We start from the raw sequence: 19,222 nt of genomic DNA on the forward strand, positions 1-19,222 counted from the left end.
AAACTTTCTACGCACCCATGGAACATGCATACGTACCCTGATATTTTTATTTTAGAATTTTTTCACATTTCGAAAATGTATTTTCCAACCTAGGTTCACGTGCACCTAGATTCAACTGGAGCTTTTCCCAGATATAAACCTTAAACATCTATTTATATAAATAGATGGAGGGAGTAGTTCCGATCGATCCAAGCTGGCTGCCGCAAGAGATCGATGCAAGCTGGCCAGCCGACGAACGGAGAACAGCAGCAGTGTCTCCACATAACATGTGGATAGCTTTCGTGTGTGATTGAATTCCTTCCGCACTGGACATTGCACACGTGCATGGTGCATCTAGCTACCACATCGCGCCCAGCCATCGCGATCTCCATCGTGCTAGACCATACCGTACTACAGTACACCACTACCGCTTCCAGCCTTTTAAGGCTGTTGATCAACTCATCCAGCCATCAACCACATTAAATAGCGATCGAGAGCTTGGGCCGGGGCTGGATCCATCTGTCGCGAGGGATCGAGGTCGAGGGAGATGAAGCTGGAGAAGGTGGTGTTCGCGCTGAACGGCCGGCGGTATGAGGTTGCCGGCGGCGAAGTCGACCCATCCACGACGCTGCTCGAGTTCATCCGGACCAGGACGCCTTTCACGGGGACGAAGCTCGGCTGCGGCGAAGGTACGTCCTATGCACGCAAGCTGCATACTCTTCGGCGACAATTCGGTACGTAGCCAATTGCACTCCGGGAAGCAGCAAATTCGAAGTGCCTCCTTGTTGGGAAAACAAATTACTCTACTATACACGGCTTAGAAAGTACTTCATTCTTCCAAATTCTTGTTATGGTTTTAATTTAAATTCAAACTAAAATCATGACAAAAATTATGAAACCGAGAGAGTTCATACTTGAATTTGTGTTTACGAGCATGATAGAAAGACACGTCTGCTCAGTGTTTGTGTTTACGAGCATGATCACCAATTCACCAAGTCATGAACTCCCGTTAGAATCAAATGCTTTCATGTGTTTGGGGAGACCACAGTCTGGCTACGAAGTGGCCCTCTCTTATGGTTTGCTTGCCTACGCAAGATTATGCTCCATCCGTTTCAAATTAACCAAAGTTGTAGCTTTGTCACAAGTCTTCATTTTAAGTTTAAGAAGTATATATATCAAATAATGCTAATATCTATGACATGAAGCATACATATATAGCTCACCAGTATATATATTTGTTATCAAACTAATTTGGTATAGTAGGTGTTGATATATATTTTTCTATTGATTTGGACAATTTAATAAGTTTAGCCTAAAGCAAAAAAAAACTTCAATTAATTTGATATTGAGAGAGTAGCAGCAGAGACAGCTTCGAGAGGCAAACACATTTTTTAAGCAAACTGAAAGGAGTGCTTTTAGACATCACTTTGTTGGACGAACTGAGTAGCAGAATTTTTTTGATAAGAGGAATATATTAATATCAAGAGATATCAATTACACCCAGCCTCTGCAACAACGTAACACCCTAATGGCAGTACGCATACACACAGATAAGAAAGAAAAAAAGAAAAACTAAGAAACAAGAAAATCCCGCTACGGTATTTCAATCCTAAGAGCAACAATACACCTGAACTGAATAGGCAGATAGGGACATGAAGTGACATATTTGTAGGATTGTAGGCTGTAGCTTGCCCTTTGCGTGTTGATACGCTGGATAGCGATCGTGATGCTCATGTCAACGGTAGCTAAGCAGATCAGTTCCGATCAGATCGACCTGCTGTCATATCTTCCTTTCACGTTTCCATGTTTCACGCCACACATCTAATTCAATCAGCGTACGTTTTGAACCAAAAGTTAGTTTTTCTCTTTGAGAATAACCAAAAGGTAGCGAAAGCTACAGGTAGCCCCCATGTAGCATGTAGGCTTGACTTTCTGATCTGCCATCGTGGAAAGCCATAACGAAAACACTGCTTCACTTGTTGCGAGGGGCTATTACTAGGTGGTTCGGAAGATAGCACGTCTCTTTCTTAAACTAGTTGATGCCCATACTACTACAGCGCTACCACATGCGCATTTCCAGACGAGATTTAAACACCGGACCCATGCAACTTAGAGCAGGTCCAGCAGACCCCTTATTTTGCTGCCCCGTATTTCGCGACTATTTCGTCCCGTATAAAAAATGCTCGTAAAAACACCGTTCCGTCTAGCAGACCCCGTATTTGACCCCGTAAATTCGTAAATTTAAAAATCCGCGAAACTTGTTCATTCATAGTTCGTCGATCATACATACGGATCGACGTATCTACATACAAAATGCGTGATCATGGATCGCGACTTCTAGTCGGAGAGGTCGATGATGTACCCGTCGGCCTCCGCCTTCGCCTCCCGCAACTTCGCATCCTTCACGGCGGCGATGGCCGCCGCCCTATCTTCCTCCTCCACCCTCTTCCTCTCGGCGGCGTCCTTCAGGGACTCTTCAATCGCCTTCTTGAAGGCGGGGTCCTCGTCCTCGTCCTCCTCCTCGCCGGCGAGCGGAGGTCCTCCGCCGCTGGTGCTCCCGATGCTCGCGTTCCATGCCTCCTTCGCCCACCGTTGGCGCTCCCACTCGGCGCGCCACTCGTCGAACTTGGGGCCACTCATCGGCTTGAGCGGCGGGTCCTCGTTGTACCAGCGGCCGCCCCGCGCGAACTCGCGGACCTTCGGCGGGACGAACGAGGCGCCGTCGTACTTGCAGGCCGCACGGCGGCTCCCGGTGGCGGATCTCTTGCATTGGAGACGCCACGCATCCTCCACGTTGTCCAGCGAGCGGGATCGCTTCGATCCGCTCGCCGGCGAGGCGGTACTGCGGCGGCGGGCGTCCATGCCGGAGCTGGGGTGGAATGCGGCGCGGGGGAGTGAGGAATTGCTCGCCGGAGCAGGATGGAGGCGGCGGCGGCGCACGGCGGAGCTAGGGTTGCGAGTGAGGGGTTAACCCCTCACTCGCACCTTCGCCCGGTATAAGTAGGGGGCGGCGGGGCGGATTTTCTGGGCCCCGTATTCCGCCGAAACGGGCCGGCCCGAATACGGGGCCTGCTAGACGGCCCAAACCGCGCCTGCCCCGTATCTCGCCGGAATTTTAAGGGGTGAACGGGTTATAAAGGACCTGTTAGACATGCTCTTATGCCTTGTTTGGGCAGTCCTGGTTTGACAGGTTTTATTATGTAATTTTCCGGTCCACGCTAAAACAAAAAATGGACTGTTTGATGGGTAGGTAAGGGCCGAGCTCAATCAGTGTGCATGTACTCGTTGGGCTACTAGTATTTATCTCTATCCGAAGATATATCATATTTTATGATTATATTTGGTCCATATCTTTCAAAATATCTGGTAACTACTAACTAAGAGCATCTCCACCGGCAGCCCTGAAATAGGCGCCGGCAGGGGTGCAGTAACTGACGTATGAGGGGCGTCGGCAGAGCATCTTCTATTTGAGGATGCTGCTCTCACACCAGCGCCCCCCCCCCCCCCCCATACACCAGCACCGATAGAATTTGAAACTTGGAATGACATTTAAAACCGAAATTCATACGAAATTTAAACAAAAATTATTCGAGTTTAAAACTAAATAAAACTTAAACTTAACCCTAATCTATTGGCTATCGGTTGAGACGCGTGACGGGCCTGCCTCGTCGTCGTTCTCCCCCTTTGCCGCATGCATTCGTGTCCACCTCTCGGCCCTTGCTTCGCACATCTGACTGCAGTGAGTATTTGTGATTTATATTGTAAATTATTCAAAAAAAATAAAAGAATTTTGTACATTTTTAAAATTCACGAACATTTTTTTAATTCATACATTGTTTCTAATTCACGGACATTTCTAAGTTTCACAAACTTTCTAAATTCACTATTTCACCATATTCATGATATTTTAATAAAAAATCACGATTTTTTTTCAAATTCATGAACAGGGATGAAATATGAATAAAGCAAAAGAAAACGAAAGTGAAAACAGGAGAAAAATAAAAACAATCGCAAAAAGAAAAAATGCAGCAGTCTATTTGGGCCGGCCCACGACGCGTCAGTCAAATAGGAGGACCCCGTTTTGGCCGATCGAGATCTCGCTGCTCGGGTGGTGCAGCCAGCTCGGCGGCGGCGCCGCCTCTCCTTTGCCCTGGCTCTTTCCAGCTCCTTCCCGCCACCTTCCACCGCTCCTTCTCCGCACTCCGGCGGTCTCACCACGCCAGCTCTTTCGCCTCACGCCTAGCCCTACTTCACGGGCCATCCCGTCCGCCTCACCGCTGAAAGTTTTCGAATTTCATTTGTGCCTGAACCGAAACAACCCAGGAGGAGATGTGGTCGCCAGCAGATTTCTGAAAATTTTGAATTTGATGAGCAGCTGTGTTAGCACATTGCCAAAAAAAAAACTGGAACTGCGCATTTGTATGAGCATATTTTTGGGCATCTGAGTGAATGGAGTTGTTTCGTTTTATTCTACGGAGTAGTTTTTTGGTGTTGGGGTGAAGTCTTTCTTCCAGCCACCTTCCAGTTTAGCTAGCAAGCCTCTGTTCTTGATGAGGAACAATTCTGCTGGCTCTGTTCTTGTGGTATCTTGGTCAGAGAACATGTGCACAACTGATACTTGTGGTGGGAGGATGGCAATAAAAATATAAAATCATGAAGTTAATTGGCCATGAAGAGTGTTAGTTGAAACACCAGGTTGTGAAGATGTATGTGCGGCCCTCTCACTAGTCACTCCGTCAGGGTTTAGAAATGCATCAGTACCATGGACAATTCGTGCAGGACTGCTTGTGAGGTTTCTAAATTTTATGTGTGACAAATTGACGAAAGCACATACTAGTCAGTCTGTAGGTTTTATACTAGCAATGTATGAATTTAAAATTGCATTCCAAATTTGTAGGAGTATGAACATGGTCCTGACAGTAGAATTTTTTACCTGTATATTTATTCAGATCTAGCATTCTGAATCCTACAAGTTTTTCAATGCAGTAATCCCTGTTTACCAAACAACATTTCTTAAGAGAGGGTTTGTTGGAGATTAGGATGGAAGAGGATCGGATGATTTAATTGTTTTCAGCCAAAACACTAGGGATAATACTCTGGAATACTCTCTAAACCATGCCTGCCAAGCAAAGCCTTAAGATTGTCGAGGTTGCTTTCGGCACATGTCGTGTGGGTATGTTGCGACCCCCAGACAATAAATATGGAGACAATCACAATTTTAGGAACACTGATAATTCTTATTTGGATAACAGACGTGGCTCCAAGAGAGTAGAGAAAAAAGTAAATTTCATCGCAATAAGTAGGGATTAGTTGTGTAGAAACGAAAGCCTCAATGGTCTTATGATAAACATGGGGCTATTTGGTGAGATTATAGACTTAGGGAGTCATATATCTCAACAGTGGTGGGTAATCTTGTAAAACTGAGGAATGAATATCCGTGTATGGTACTTCCTCTGTTCCCTTTTATAAGACGTTTGAAAGGCTTAATTTGATTGCCAAAATGTTTACTTATTGCATGTTCTTAATATTTTTGCTACTTCTCTCATTATATGGCTATATACTTGAGAGTTCAAACTTTGGAAAATGGAACCCAAACCAACTCGATTAAATACAATACCAATCGATTCCGATATGTTTGTTCAGTTTTCACTTAAGGTTCAGTTCTTTCAGTTCAATGAGAACAGGAAACATGCTGCGTTCTTCTTATAGGAAAGAGGCGGATATTATGACTGATATTTATTATTGTGCTCTCCTGCAGGTGGATGTGGAGCTTGTGTAGTCCTTATAGCAAAATATGATCCAACAAAAGATGAAGTGACTGAATTTTCTGCAAGTTCATGCTTGACCCTCCTGTACAATATAAATTTCTATTCAATTATCACGACTGAAGGTCTGGGAAATACACAAGATGGTCTTCATGCTATTCAGAAAAGAATGTCCGGGTTCCATGCTTCTCAATGTGGTTTCTGCACTCCTGGCATGTGCATGTCCATTTTCACTTCTCTTGCCAATGCTGACAAATCCAAGACGCCTGAACCACCAAATGGGTTCTCAAAGTTAACTGTATCCGAAGCAGAAAGGGCCTTCTCAGGCAACTTGTGTCGATGTACTGGTTACCGACCAATAGTTGATGCCTGCAAAAGTTTCGCTTCAGATGTTGACTTGGAGGATTTGGGTCTTAATATATTCTGGAAGAAAAGCGATAAGCATGCTGATGTTAGCAAATTGCCTACTTATACTCTTGGTGGCGGAGTCTGCACTTTCCCGGACTTCCTAAAATCTGAGATCAAATCATCTCTTGATCAACTAAATTATTCATTTACGTTCTCCGGGGAGGGATGGTATCATCCAAAAAGTATTGAGCAATATTATGACTTATTAAACTCTGGCATATTTAGTGACTGCTGTGTCAAAGTAGTCGTTGGAAACACAGGTTCTGGTGTATACAAGGATCAAGACCTATATAACAAGTATATTGACATAGGTGGTATTCCAGAACTGTCAGCTATTTTAAGAAAAGATAACGGCATTGAAATTGGAGCAGCTACACCAATTTCTATGGCCATCAAGATACTTGAGCAAGGAAATGAATCTATATCAGCTCCAAAGGGAAGTTTAGTTTATAGAAAACTTGCCGAACACATGAGCAAAGTTGCTACACCGTTTGTCCGTAACACAGCAAGCCTTGGTGGAAACATAATTTTAGCACAGAAATACCCATTTGCTTCAGACATAGCAACCATACTTCTCGGTGCTGCTTCCACTGTCCGTCTTCAGGTTGCTTCACAAACGCTAGAGGTTACTTTGGAAGAGTTTCTGGAGCAGCCTCCTCTTGATCCTAGTACTTTACTTCTGAGCATATTTATTCCACATTGGACTCCAGATTCTCAGACAGAAACAAGTGTGGTCTTTGAAACTTATCGAGCAGCACCACGCCCTCTTGGCAATGCTGTTTCATATATTAATTCTGCTTTCCTGGGACTTGTCTCCTTGAATGAATCATCTGGTGATCCTGTATTGAGCAACCTACACTTGGCTTTTGGTGCTTACGGGACAGAACATGCTGTTAGAGCAAAAAAAGTTGAAGAGCACCTCACTGGAAAATTGGTGACTCCATCTGTTGTGCTTGAAGCAGTTCATTTACTCAGAGAAACAATTGTACCAATGGAAGGAACATCACATCCCGAATACAGAGTTAGTGTGGCTGTTGGGTTTCTCTTCAGTTTCCTATCTTCATTTTCTGAAGGCATCAAAGGGCCTGGAAAAACCCTGAACTTTAGCTCTGCTAGTTCTGTAGACACAGATGATCTCTGTAACCTGCCATTATCTTCCCGCAGAGAAACAGTTTCCGGTGATGAATATAAACCTGTTGGTGAACCAATTAAAAAGTATGGAGTTGAGCTTCAAGCTTCTGGTATGTGGTTACTGGTTAGCTTACATCATCAGAATGTCTAATGGATCTAGAAGCTATTTTCCTCCCCAAATCATCCATCTTTTAGTATTATGTATAGATTGATAGACTTTCTTTTCTTTACTGCAGGGGAGGCGGTATATGTAGATGATATTCCTGCTCCAAATAATTGCCTCTATGGAGAGTTTATTTACAGCACAAAACCTCTTGCGCATGTCAAGAGTATTAAGTTCAAGCCTTCTTTAGCATCCGAGAAGGTCCTGACAGTTATTTCTGCGAAGGATATTCCAAGTGGAGGGCAAAATATTGGATCATCATACTTGTTTGGGGATGAAATACTTTTTGGTGATCCAATTGCTGAGTACGCTGGCCAAGCTCTTGGTGTTGTGGTATTTATCTTCTCTTCTTAATATTCAAATGTTAATAAATTACAGCATACCAAATAGTGATTTGTAAATGTTTGCTTCATTATTTCTTTTTGTAATACCAATTGTGGATGTTAATTATATAGTTTTGAATAACGAGGGGCCAGTATGTACAAATTAAATACCTTAATTTCACACAGATTTTCATCTTGTGTGGTCACACTTAGTGCACCCTCCAACCCTATTTAGTTCAAACAAGTTCATTTAATTTCACTAAATAGAGTTGGTGGGTACCCTAATGGTCATTAATGTAAACCTCTAAGTTCATGCAAAATTATAAGCATATATCTGTATCCAGAGTCTTATGTGTACAATACCCTAAGGAAACCCCTATCAGTTAAACACATGCGAAGATTTTCTGTGGTAGCACTACTATGCGCTTATTTCTGTTTCTTTCATGATATTTTTTATGGAAATTAGGTACTCAAAGAACAGCACAAGTGGCTATGCAAAAATATACTGAACTGATGGCACGTTTTAATATAAAAAGATTGTTTCAACTTTAAACAGAGTAATATTGTGAAATTAAACTGTTAATGGTTAGCGAAGAACTGAATATGTGCCCCTAATTACATTGCCTTTTTATTTAAAGATCATAAACTTATTACATAGTGTTGGAATTCTTTATTTCTTAAACATTGCTGTTACTGAAATTTGGACATTACCTCAGGTTGCAGAAACCCAGAGATATGCCAACTTGGCACGAAAACAGGTCATTATTGAATATGACACAAAAGATTTGAAGCCACCAATCTTAACTGTAGAACAAGCAGTACAAAACAGCAGCTATTTCAATGTTCCCCCAGAGAGGTATCCAAAACAAGTCGGTGATTTTTCCAAGGGCATGGCTGAAGCTGATCACAAGATCCTGTCGACAGAAGTATGCTCATTTCACTTTCTCTGGGATATTTTCGTAATGACATCTCACGTGCATTGCTGAAAATTTATACAAAGTATTTATACTTTTTTTAAGTAGGAACTTATAACAGTTTTTCCTTCGAGAAAACGCAAAAGCTCTGCACCTAGTTTATGTACAAGCCAAAGAAAGGGTGACACACACGGTATTACAACTAGACGCCCCTACAAACTAGGCCCACAGGGAGCAGCTCCACCAGCATCTTTGCCTGTGAAAAGAACAATACTAGGCCCCGCAGGGAGCAGCTCCTATTAAATAACTCTTTTAATGGTATAGTATTGTAGCGACGGAGGTTGCTGGGTACTTGCGGTTTCTGGAGTTGGAGTCCGAGCTGCAGGATCTTGTTCTGCAGGATCTTGTTCGATTGGGAGATGGAAGATGAGGTCCGTGCGGGGTGTCAGGAGTACCATGACGCGATGGCTACAGGAACGAGGAGCTGCAGCGGCAGTGGTGTGATACAACATGGACAATGTTGCCCCATCCTGGTGGGTAGGGTCGGAGGTGTGCGACACTACGGCTGAAAATCCTGCCCGTCTTTGGTCGGTGCCGGCGGCGACGGCGCCTGCGGGTGTCGTTTCCTTCCTTGGAGGCGTCGCCATGGTGTGTCAGCATCTCCTTCGCTCTCATCGGTGGTTGGTAGTTGTCTCCGGGTGAAAGCCTAGATTTGGACTCAGATCAGCGCGATGGCGGCGTCCTTGACGTCGTTACTCTGTTGGGAACATCGTGTTTGGAGACACGGCTTGGAGGTTCTTTGTTGCACTCCTCTGGTCCTCGCCGGTGTCCGAGGTTGAGTGCAGGGGTGCTATGCACTCCATAGCTGGCGAGTCCAAGATGATTCCTTCTCAGGACCGACCGAGTTCGGCCATCTTCTCTTTGATGGTGCGTCGATAAGGAGAGTTCTTTTGAAATTGTTGTTCTTCGGAGGCGTCTAGCATCGGTCGAGACGCGGTTTTGTTGCTTAGCTTAGGATAGACCCTTTCGTGTTGTTGTTGTTTTGTCAGGGTAGCTGTCTTCGGACTAGTTGGTGTGGAGTTCATGCCATGTGTGGTAGCCTTCTTAACTCAAACCTCTGCCTTCTGTAAAGATAAGGTACGTTGTTGGCGTACTCTAAAAAAAAGTTTAGTATTGTGAATGTAGTCAATCCTACTCTTTCTACCAAAACGCCTTACAGTTTGAAACACAGGTAGTACCATTTAATTTGCACATGAACATAGCAGCTGTATGAAAGTTTGATTTTTTTTTTGTGACGAAAGTTTGCCGATCTTATATGTTAAGTTTTGCTCCCTGCATGTGACTTCATGGAACCCCACAGACAAGTCTATATGGCACGTGTTAATTAACTAACTCTTGTGATTGCAGGTAAAACTTGCCTCTCAGTATTACTTCTACATGGAAACACAGACAGCACTAGCGATTCCAGATGAAGATAACACCATGGTTGTCTACAGTTCATCACAGTACCCTGAGCTTGCACAGAGTGTCATAGCTAAGTGCCTTGGCATTCCATTCAACAATGTGCGTGCCATTACAAGAAGGGTTGGAGGAGGCTTTGGTGGAAAGGCAACCAAATCATTCAATGTGAGTAAGAATTTACAAAATTTGAATAGGTGTCTAAGTGATTAGACACGTTACTTTCAAGTTGTGAGTTCACATGCATGACCTTTTGATTAGCTTTGAGACTAGCTGTTTCAGAATGATTTTGTGGCCATTTGCAATTTTCCAAATTTTGAGGACCTGTTTTGATACAAATCCCATGTGGTACAATTGAATGTATTGTTAAATCTATATGTAATAGCTTCATATAGTTTTGTAATATAACACCGAACATTCCTAAACCGGACATGAGAGCCTAAAACACAGGTGTACATTGGATGGGTTCACGACCTAAGATCCAATGTTTAATTTTCTTAAGGGAGATTAAGATGAGTTTGGCCATTTGAGCTTTATGTACCATTCATTCCACGGAAGCAAAGAGCATTGACAATAGCTGCCTCTGGGGATTGATCCAATATATGATCTTTGTAGGTAGCAACAGCAGCTGCTCTTTGTGCATACAAGTTAAGGCGTCCTGTGCGGATGTATCTCAATCGCAGTACTGACATGGTCATGGTTGGTGGTCGGCACCCAGTGAAAGCATATTACTCTGTTGGTTTCAAGTCTGATGGGAAAGTTACAGCCTTACATCTAGAAGTACTAATTAATGCTGGAATTTCTCCAGATGCGAGCCCCATAATACCAGACACTATTATATCAGGACTGAAGAAATACAACTGGGGTGCTCTCTCATTTGACATCAAGGTCTGTAAAACAAACAATCCGTCCAAATCCGTAATGCGTGCTCCTGGAGATACACAAGGCTCTTTTATTGCTGAAGCTATCATTGAGCATGTTGCTTCAGTGCTCTCACTCGACGCTAACACTATCAGGCAAAAGAATTTTCACACCTATGATAGTCTGGTGTTGTTCTATCCAGAAAGCGCTGGCGAAGCTTCTGCATACACGCTACATTTTATTTTTGATAGATTACTATCGACATCGAGCTACCTGCATCGAGCCAAATCTGTCAAGCAGTTCAACAGTTGCAACAAGTGGCGGAAGCAGGGTATCTCTTGTGTGCCCCTCATTTTCAAGGTAGAACCAAGGCCAGCTCCTGGAAGAGTTTCTGTGCTCAATGATGGTTCCATTGTGGTTGAGGTTGGAGGTATTGAAATTGGGCAAGGACTGTGGACAAAAGTACAGCAGACGACTGCTTTCGCTTTGGGACAGCTGTGGCCTGATGGGTGTGAATGCCTTCTTGATAGAGTGCGTGTGCTTCAGGCTGATACTCTGAACTTAATCCAAGGTGGAGTTACTGCTGGCAGCACAACATCTGAATCTAGTTGTGCAGCAATCCTTCAGGCCTGCAACATGCTGATTCACAGGTTGAAGCCAGTCATGGATAAGCTCAAACAGCAAGCAGGAGCTGTTTCATGGGACTCTTTGATTTCGCAGGTTATTTTTTCTTATTACCCTCTGATCTTTCTTCATACTAAAGAGAGTAGAATGTTTATCCGTGGAAATTGTTATCTTCTTATGTGCTAATACTTAATTTCCGTATGATTCAATTTTCCCAAATAGGCCTCTACGGATAACGTTAATTTGTCTTCAAGTTCATACTGGGTTCCTGGCCAAGAGTCCAATCGCTATCTGAACTATGGAGCTTGTATAAGTGAGGTGAACAAAAATTTTGCAAAATGTCGATCGCAAAAGTGTAGTATAATTACAGTTGGACTTTCTATGGATGATACTGCGATACGTCTCTCATTTCTTATTTAATTCTTCTTTTGAAAAACGTAGGTGGAAATTGATGTTCTTACAGGAGCAATAACTATACTAAGGGGTGATATTATCTATGATTGTGGGAAGAGCATGAACCCTGCAGTGGACTTGGGCCAGGTTTGCATAAATATTGTCCATTATGTTACACTCCTCTATATTATTATGTATTAAACATGAGTACCATTACCAAAAGTGTTATTGGGAATTTAGAGGAGTACATGACAGTCCTGACTATAGCTGCTCAAAGCTGTAGTCTATATTGGCATCACATCGGATGTTGCTCCTCTTATCTTGCAGATTGAAGGTTCCTTTGTGCAAGGAATCGGTTTCTTCATATACGAAGAACACGAGACAAACGCTGATGGCCTTGTTGTGAGTGACAGCACATGGGACTATAAGATCCCAAGTGTCGATACCATCCCAAAGCACTTCAACGTTGAGGTGCTGAATACTGGATACCATAAGGACCGTGTGCTTTCTTCAAAAGGTAGAATGTGATTTTGTTAAGACAAGGTTATGACTTCTTTGCTGGGTGGAAATTCTCATTGGTTCAAGTAACTTAGCTACTTCTTCTGCCAGCTTCCGGGGAACCTGCCGTAGTTCTTGCATCATCCGTCCATTGTGCAGTGAGAGAAGCCATCCGAGCAGCAAGAGAGGAGTTCGGAAGCTCGCCCTTAGTATTCCAACTCGATGTCCCTGCACCAATGACAGTGGTGAAGGAACTGTGTGGTTTGGATATAGTGGAGAAGCACTTGGAAAATCAATCTGCACATCAATTTGCAGCTGGAGCATAATATGTAGGACGCTCTGATGTTGTCAGCCAGACGGAGTGGTGTGATCATATTGTGTAACGTTGGATGGTGAAATATATACTCCCTCCGATCCATAACAAGTGTAACGAGTCCAGTTTAAATTCAATTTGAACTGAGCTCATGACCCTTTTTGGATCGGAGGAAGTACTTCAATATTCGAAATATTTACAGTATTCGGTGCCTCACACCTCTCTAAAAAATGAGAAAACCCTCCTTTTTTTTCAGATGGTCGATACATGTATTGACCTTATGTGTTCCTTGAGTTGTAACTTTTATGAACAAACTTCAATAAGTAAATAAATAAATAGAAGGTCATATGCATCGCCCGAGGATTCCTCCTTTTTGATTTTATTTTAGCAAATGCTCATCAGATATTTATAATACAAATGAGTCTTTTTCGCTAATATAGTTTATCACACAAGATCTTCTACGTGAGTTTAGAAGAAAGCCTTTTCTTTTAGAATACCGAGAAGTCTTACAAGTTGCATCGAATTTAGAATGATGACATGTGTTAGACGCACACACAATTTTCATGTTAGAATAAAAATTACCTGATTGATTTGCTCACATTGGCTAAAAGAAAGGGCTGCAAGCATGAGCCAGCATAAACCCACATATCGATATTTTAAGTCAATTTAGTGTAATTTTTATTTAAGATTAACACACGTTTGATTTTTGATATACGAAATATCAGCTTTGGAACCCTACTAAAAGATAACAATATGGCTAAATAGACCATGTGCTTCCAAAAAAACAACCCAGCAACAAATGTATATTGACAGTTTTCTTTTTGACAGCCATATCATATAATCACGGAGAAAATAATCCCTGGAGCAATTTGAAATGAATTGTTCATTTAGACTCTCAAATCTGGCAACATCGCCATTTACCGGTGTTTCCTTGTTAGTTCTGAAATCAAGTGCACACCTTTTGTCCCTACGAGCGACTTATATGTACAATATTGCAGGAATATACGGTGTAGTAGGCATTTAGGTGCTCATTATCTCAGGGCCGGTGATGCAAGACCGTCGCGACATGCATGCCGAGCAGTAAACGAGTACTGTACGTAGTATTGCAGTTGGCTGCTTTTTCTACTAAGGTTGCTGTCGGCTATCGCAAAGGATGCGTTGGTTGTCAGCAACTATTCTGTAGCTGCTGCCGATGAATTGCTTGCCTCAGTCGATCATTCATGCGAAAGCAAGATTTCAGCACGCACAGATACAAATGTAAAGCCTCATCGAGTCCCATCCGGAGACTCCAATCCCTGCATTTCAGGCTATTTTTTTAAAAATAATACAGTACGTACTTTCAATCAATGCCAGAATTGATACGCATTTTTGGGAAAAATTCAAGTATAAGGCGTGTTTGGTAGTTTGGACCCTATCGACTATCCTGAAACCAGTCGGCGTCTGTATAGCTAAAAGGTATAAGGCGTGTTTGGTAGTTTGGAGGCTGGATTCTTGCATGACTGCGTCAGGGAGAAGTACCTATGCGTGTTGCAGACGGATCACGTGTCAAATTCGGCTTGTTGTTTGGTCGCCTGGGCCAACTATTTCTGCACCGGGTAGGAAGCGATGTCCTGTTGTTTGGTTGCTTTCCAGTCTAATTTGGACGCACGAAAACACGAATCAATGGTTTGGTTGTACAAATCAAAGTTCCATAACCTTACCACATTTCAAATAGGGTGAGAATACCATGCCATAGCATGTTACATCGGATCACACACCATTCAGAAGAATAAGATCCTCACGATCACGACAATAGGAGGACGATGATGTAATCTTTGACCCGACTCTGACGTACCTTCGGTGCTCCTTGTAAAGCATGCACTGCCTCCGGCGGTAGATGTGCTAATGGCACTGGCTGATCGATGGCCTAAAATGCCATGGCCTCATGATCCAGGAAGCTGTGGTACTCTTGTTGTGACTCCTCCAATGTTTCATACCCTCTGTAGCTGTTGTTGGAGTAGCCACTGACTTGGTCTTGACAGATCCTCCATGAGCTGTAGATTTCTGAAACCCATCCGCATAACACCACATACCACTAGCACGGCATAAGAAAAACATGTAATCGATCACAACCATGAACCAATTCATAACAGAGCAATAGAACTACACAAATGTTGACAGCAAATGATAAACTAACAGGGGCATACATGATCATTGCAAAAGTGGATCACAAGTTCATCATATACACTACTATGGTGTTATCCTACCACCACAATAAAAGTGGTTGTCATCCTAACACCGCAAGTTCATCATCACCTGAGAGATTAGTATATACCACCTCACCATAGTTGCAAAGGGGGTCCTCAAATGTCTTTCAACCCTAGCTACTGCCAAAATGTACATCATCAACATCATCATCATGTCCATCACCTCCATGCATGCATCCCTAAACCACCCCTCAAGGGCACCACTACGGCTTGTAGTGGTACTTGGCAAGGTAGTTTCTTAGCCAGAGGACGCGGTGTGGCCCAATCCGCCCACAAATCTGCAACCTTGGGCCTTGTGATCGACGAGGTGGCTCAGCGCCGCCATGAGATCCTCCTCGTCGAAGCCAAGCATGTCCATGACCGCATTGTACATGTCAAGGTGCATGTCTGTGGGCTTGTTGTCCCGGATGGCATGTGTGACATCCTTCACAACAACAATCATGTTGGTGAAGGCCACCAGCTCATCGTCGGCGAAGTCACCTCTCTTCCTCTTGCCAGCGGTCGCCTTGTCAGGCGCATCGGTAGCCTTCTCAGGCACGAGGATGACTGTGTCGGACTTCTGGGTTTCAGCATCCCCGTGCCCAGGGGTCACTGGATCCCATGGCGTACTTGCCGGTGGCGAGGCCGAAAGAGAAGATGGCATGCATCTCGTCGTAGTTCGTAATGGGCACATTCATGAACTCCGGGTCCTTTGGGTGATCCTACTATATGAAGGGACAATGATGTTAGTTGTGCACATCAGTGATGAAAAGAGTTAGTTAGGTGGACAGAGCATGCTCACCGCGACGTGCTCGTAGTAGTGCTCACCCTCAAGGATGATGCATTTGGTATTCGCACCACAGAGCCTGTTAAATGTGAGCCACCTCTGCCGCCACTTCCTTAGATGGTTGTACACCTGAGTGGAGCTAACGTCTACACCACAGTGTTCAAACTGGACCTTCGCCACAACAGTCAGATGGACTTCCTTAAATCCTTTGTCAGTTCTCACTCCGGTCTTGATCAAGGCGCACATCTTCTTCAACACGAAGCTGGACATGAATGGAAGCCATTTCATGGTCCCGTTCCCCTTCTGTGAGGCCTTCAAGGCCTTGGCCGCGTCATTGCGGTTCTTGATCTTCTTTGTGGAGGCCAACCTCGCTGCTAACTCTGCCACTACCTGAGCCACCAAGTCAGCCACATGTCCATTGAGGGCCGGCATAGGGGTGACTGCCACATTGGACTCATAGAGGGGCTGTGAATCGGCAACTTGCGAAGGGATCTGAGAGTCCCCAACGCAGACAAGCGCTTGGCTAAAGTCATCACAGAAGGAGTCCTACACACATCGTAGTAGATATAACGTGAATCTACTTGGGAACAAAGACATGGCTAAAGTGGACAACACAAACCATACCAACATTATCCTAAATTAGGCAAGCAATACATAGCAACTATGGACAACACAAACCCTAGGAAGATCATGGTAGCTCAGCACATTTGGGACACACAAGGAACCGGAAATGTGGCACCCTAGCAAGATCATGATAACTCAGCACAATCGGGAATAATCCTTGCAACAAGATCAAACCCTAGCCAAGATTTGACAACTTCTAACCTAGATCTAAACATAATCAAGGTACCAGGGTGAGGGAATCCTTACAGTCATCGCCGGAGGTGAAGAAGTGCTGCACCAGGAAGAAGATGAAGATGAAGCCACCCAGATGCAGTCGCCGCCGCCGCTGCTAACATCGCCGACCGGAGATGTGTGCGCCTCTTACCTGCTTGCCGACGGGAAGAGGATCTCGAAATTTGGGGGGTGGTGGAGGAGGGGGTAGAAATAGGCGATGTGGCGCGGCGGGAGGTGATGGAATCCTTTCTGCCCCCTTTTCGCTTTTCACCAATACGCGTCGCAGCTCCCGCCATCTCCCTCCCCGTCTCCGCGCGTGCGCTGAAGATTCTCTTTTGCATGAGCTTTGTGCAAGATTTGGGTGGCTCGCTAGAAATGGCCGATCTGAGCGTTCCTTCGGGGCCTGGTTCGAAGGTGCTTTGTGAAGCGGTTCCTGCAACAACGTGGACGAGGCCAGCCAACTAAACGGACCGAAAATTACTGGACCGATGCGAGCTAAGACGAGACCAGGCTATCAAGCGCGCAGATAGGGCGCGTTTGGTTGCCTGGGCTGAAATCCTGCATGGCTGGCGTAGCGAGATGGGCGTCCATGCGCGTCGCGAATGGGCCACTAGCCACTTTTGGCCCATCGTTTGGTAGCCTGTGCTGCACCGGCCCGAACAGAAGTGCACATTGTTTGGATGTCTGTAGACAGCGTTCCATCTCTGTTCAGCCACAGCACATGTGTTTGGTTGCCATTTTGGGCGCCCTGACAACAACTTCTCCTCACCACATTCAAATATGGTGACCTTACCATCGTATAACGGCACACAAACAGCTCAAATACGATCATAAGCAGAGCAAACACTTATATACAACGAACAGAGTACTTAACAGTTCCTAATCTAGCGTCAGAGTGGTAAGACGCTTGCCTAAATCTGGGGCATACTACCTAGGTCCAAAAGCAGTGTTCAAAAGCCTCCTAGAGGCCAGCACAACAGTGAGATATGCACAAAAGAAGTGTTTAACAGCCTCCTAGAGGCCAGCACAACTACATGATCAGACATAAACAGAGGCAGCGATGGAGCAGCAGCACCTTAACAGCGAGGATCAGCAAAAGGGCCCTCGCGGTGCCTCTTGCAGCTGAAGACGCTGGAGCAGGATGTCTCCTTCGTGAAGACGTCGACCTTGAAGCCGTCGCCCTGAGGGGTGAAGACGAGCGTGTCGTCGATGTGCATCAAAATCCTGGCACAGAACTCGCTCCAGGACTTGATGAACCCGATGCGCTGCCCTGTCCACTGCAGCTGCACCTTCCACTCACAACGCTCGTCCAAGTACAAGCAGACCTTCACCGGGGGGCATTGTTCTTGAGCTTGTACTTGGTGATCAGGGGCTGCTCCATGTACGACGAGGCGGTGAGGGCACGGAGGTCGTGGCTCTCCACCGCACGAAGAACGCCGGCAGACGCTGACTGGCAGCGTGCCCCAGGTCAGCGGGACGGCCGGCGTGAAGCCTCGACGCTGTGATCTGGTGGTGGGCTTCCATGAACGCTACGTTGGGACCACGCAGCTGCACACGGACGACATAGTCGATAGCGCCCAGTATGGGCCCTTCCGAGAACAGTTCCAGGAAGGGCCAGTTCTGCAGAAGCACAAGGAAGCAATGTCAAGCTCAAGCAAGCAATGGAATGGACAATTAGAAGCATGAACTTGCACAAGCATAAGGAAGCAATGCCCAGCTCAAGCAAGCAATGGCATGGACAATCAAAAGCATGGACTTGCACACGCACAAGGAAGCAATGCCAAGCTCAAGCAAGCAATGGCATGGACAATATATCAGAAGCAGAAGCTAGCAATGGCATTGCTAAGCACAAGCACAAGCATGCAGAAGCAGAAGCAAGAAATGCCATGGACAAGGATGCACAAGCAGTGACATGGATTTGACATTGTGCCAATGCCAAGCACAATCACTGTCAAGCCAATCATGGTGCTTCAGATTGGCATTGCCAGGTGCTTGAGCTTGGAATAGCCATGAATCCTATCTACGTTCATATGTACAATGTCATCTAGTCCATGTAAACAAGCGAGAAGGAGTCGACTGAAGGTACCTACGATTGGGTGGATGGACAGCAGCCCCGTCAGAGGAGGAAAAGGATGCGCGCAGGCGCCGGTTGGTCCTCGAGGAGCTCGCGGACCAAATCCGGGTGGAGGAGGAGGCGCACCCGAAGCGTACGTCCTCATCGACGGCGGCGGTGCAGCGGTCAGGAAGGGGGGCGCCGATGGTGCTGTCGTCTGCCGATGAGCACGAAGCCGGCTGAACCCCGGCGGCGGCGCGACGGGAGGCGCGCCATTGGGTGCAGGCGGACGCGGCATGCCCCATGGCATCGACGCGTGCATCGGGCTCGACGCGAACCCCGGTGGGGGTTCCATCTCCCTGCTGGAGCCCGGTGCACCGGCCGCCATTGCGGCCGCCCTCGCCGTCGGAAACCCTAGTGGGGAGCGGGCTTGACCGATCCACCGGTCGAATCCCGGCGGCTTGAAGCGCCAGGACGGCGGCGCTCCAGG

General features: G+C 45.5%; 1 protein-coding gene across 2 annotated transcripts; it reads left to right on the top strand.

The window, feature by feature from the left end:
- The first annotated feature begins 427 nt into the window (after window positions 1-427).
- LOC127299131 (putative aldehyde oxidase-like protein) lies at window positions 428-13,083 on the top strand. Of its 2 annotated transcripts, none has more exons than XM_051329044.2 (10): window positions 428-668; window positions 5,738-7,393; window positions 7,520-7,779; window positions 8,486-8,695; window positions 10,091-10,309; window positions 10,757-11,722; window positions 11,849-11,944; window positions 12,068-12,166; window positions 12,347-12,536; window positions 12,629-13,083. In XM_051329044.2, exons 1-10 carry the CDS (start codon window positions 527-529, stop codon window positions 12,841-12,843), a joined length of 4,053 nt encoding a protein of 1,350 aa, XP_051185004.1. In that variant the 5' UTR covers window positions 428-526; the 3' UTR covers window positions 12,844-13,083. The 2 variants fall into 2 exon arrangements, with proteins under 2 accessions (XP_051185004.1, XP_051185006.1); XM_051329046.2 differs by lacking the exon at window positions 428-668 and adding an exon at window positions 4,730-5,152.
- Window positions 13,084-19,222: the final 6,139 nt, after the last annotated feature.

Source organism: Lolium perenne, chromosome 5 (assembly GCF_019359855.2).
Source record: "Lolium perenne isolate Kyuss_39 chromosome 5, Kyuss_2.0, whole genome shotgun sequence".
In the NCBI taxonomy this organism is placed as follows: Eukaryota; Viridiplantae; Streptophyta; class Magnoliopsida; order Poales; family Poaceae; genus Lolium; species Lolium perenne.

Bases quoted from the DNA above. Each gene is read 5' to 3' on its own strand.
- LOC127299131 (XM_051329044.2), top strand. From the start codon at position 527: ATGAAGCTGGAGAAGGTGGTGTTCGCGCTGAACGGCCGGCGGTATGAG. The intron at 669-5,737 runs GTACGTCCTATG...GCTCTCCTGCAG, and splicing joins GAAGCTCGGCTGCGGCGAAG to GTGGATGTGGAGCTTGTGTA. The intron at 11,723-11,848 runs GTTATTTTTTCT...TTTCCCAAATAG, and splicing joins GGGACTCTTTGATTTCGCAG to GCCTCTACGGATAACGTTAA.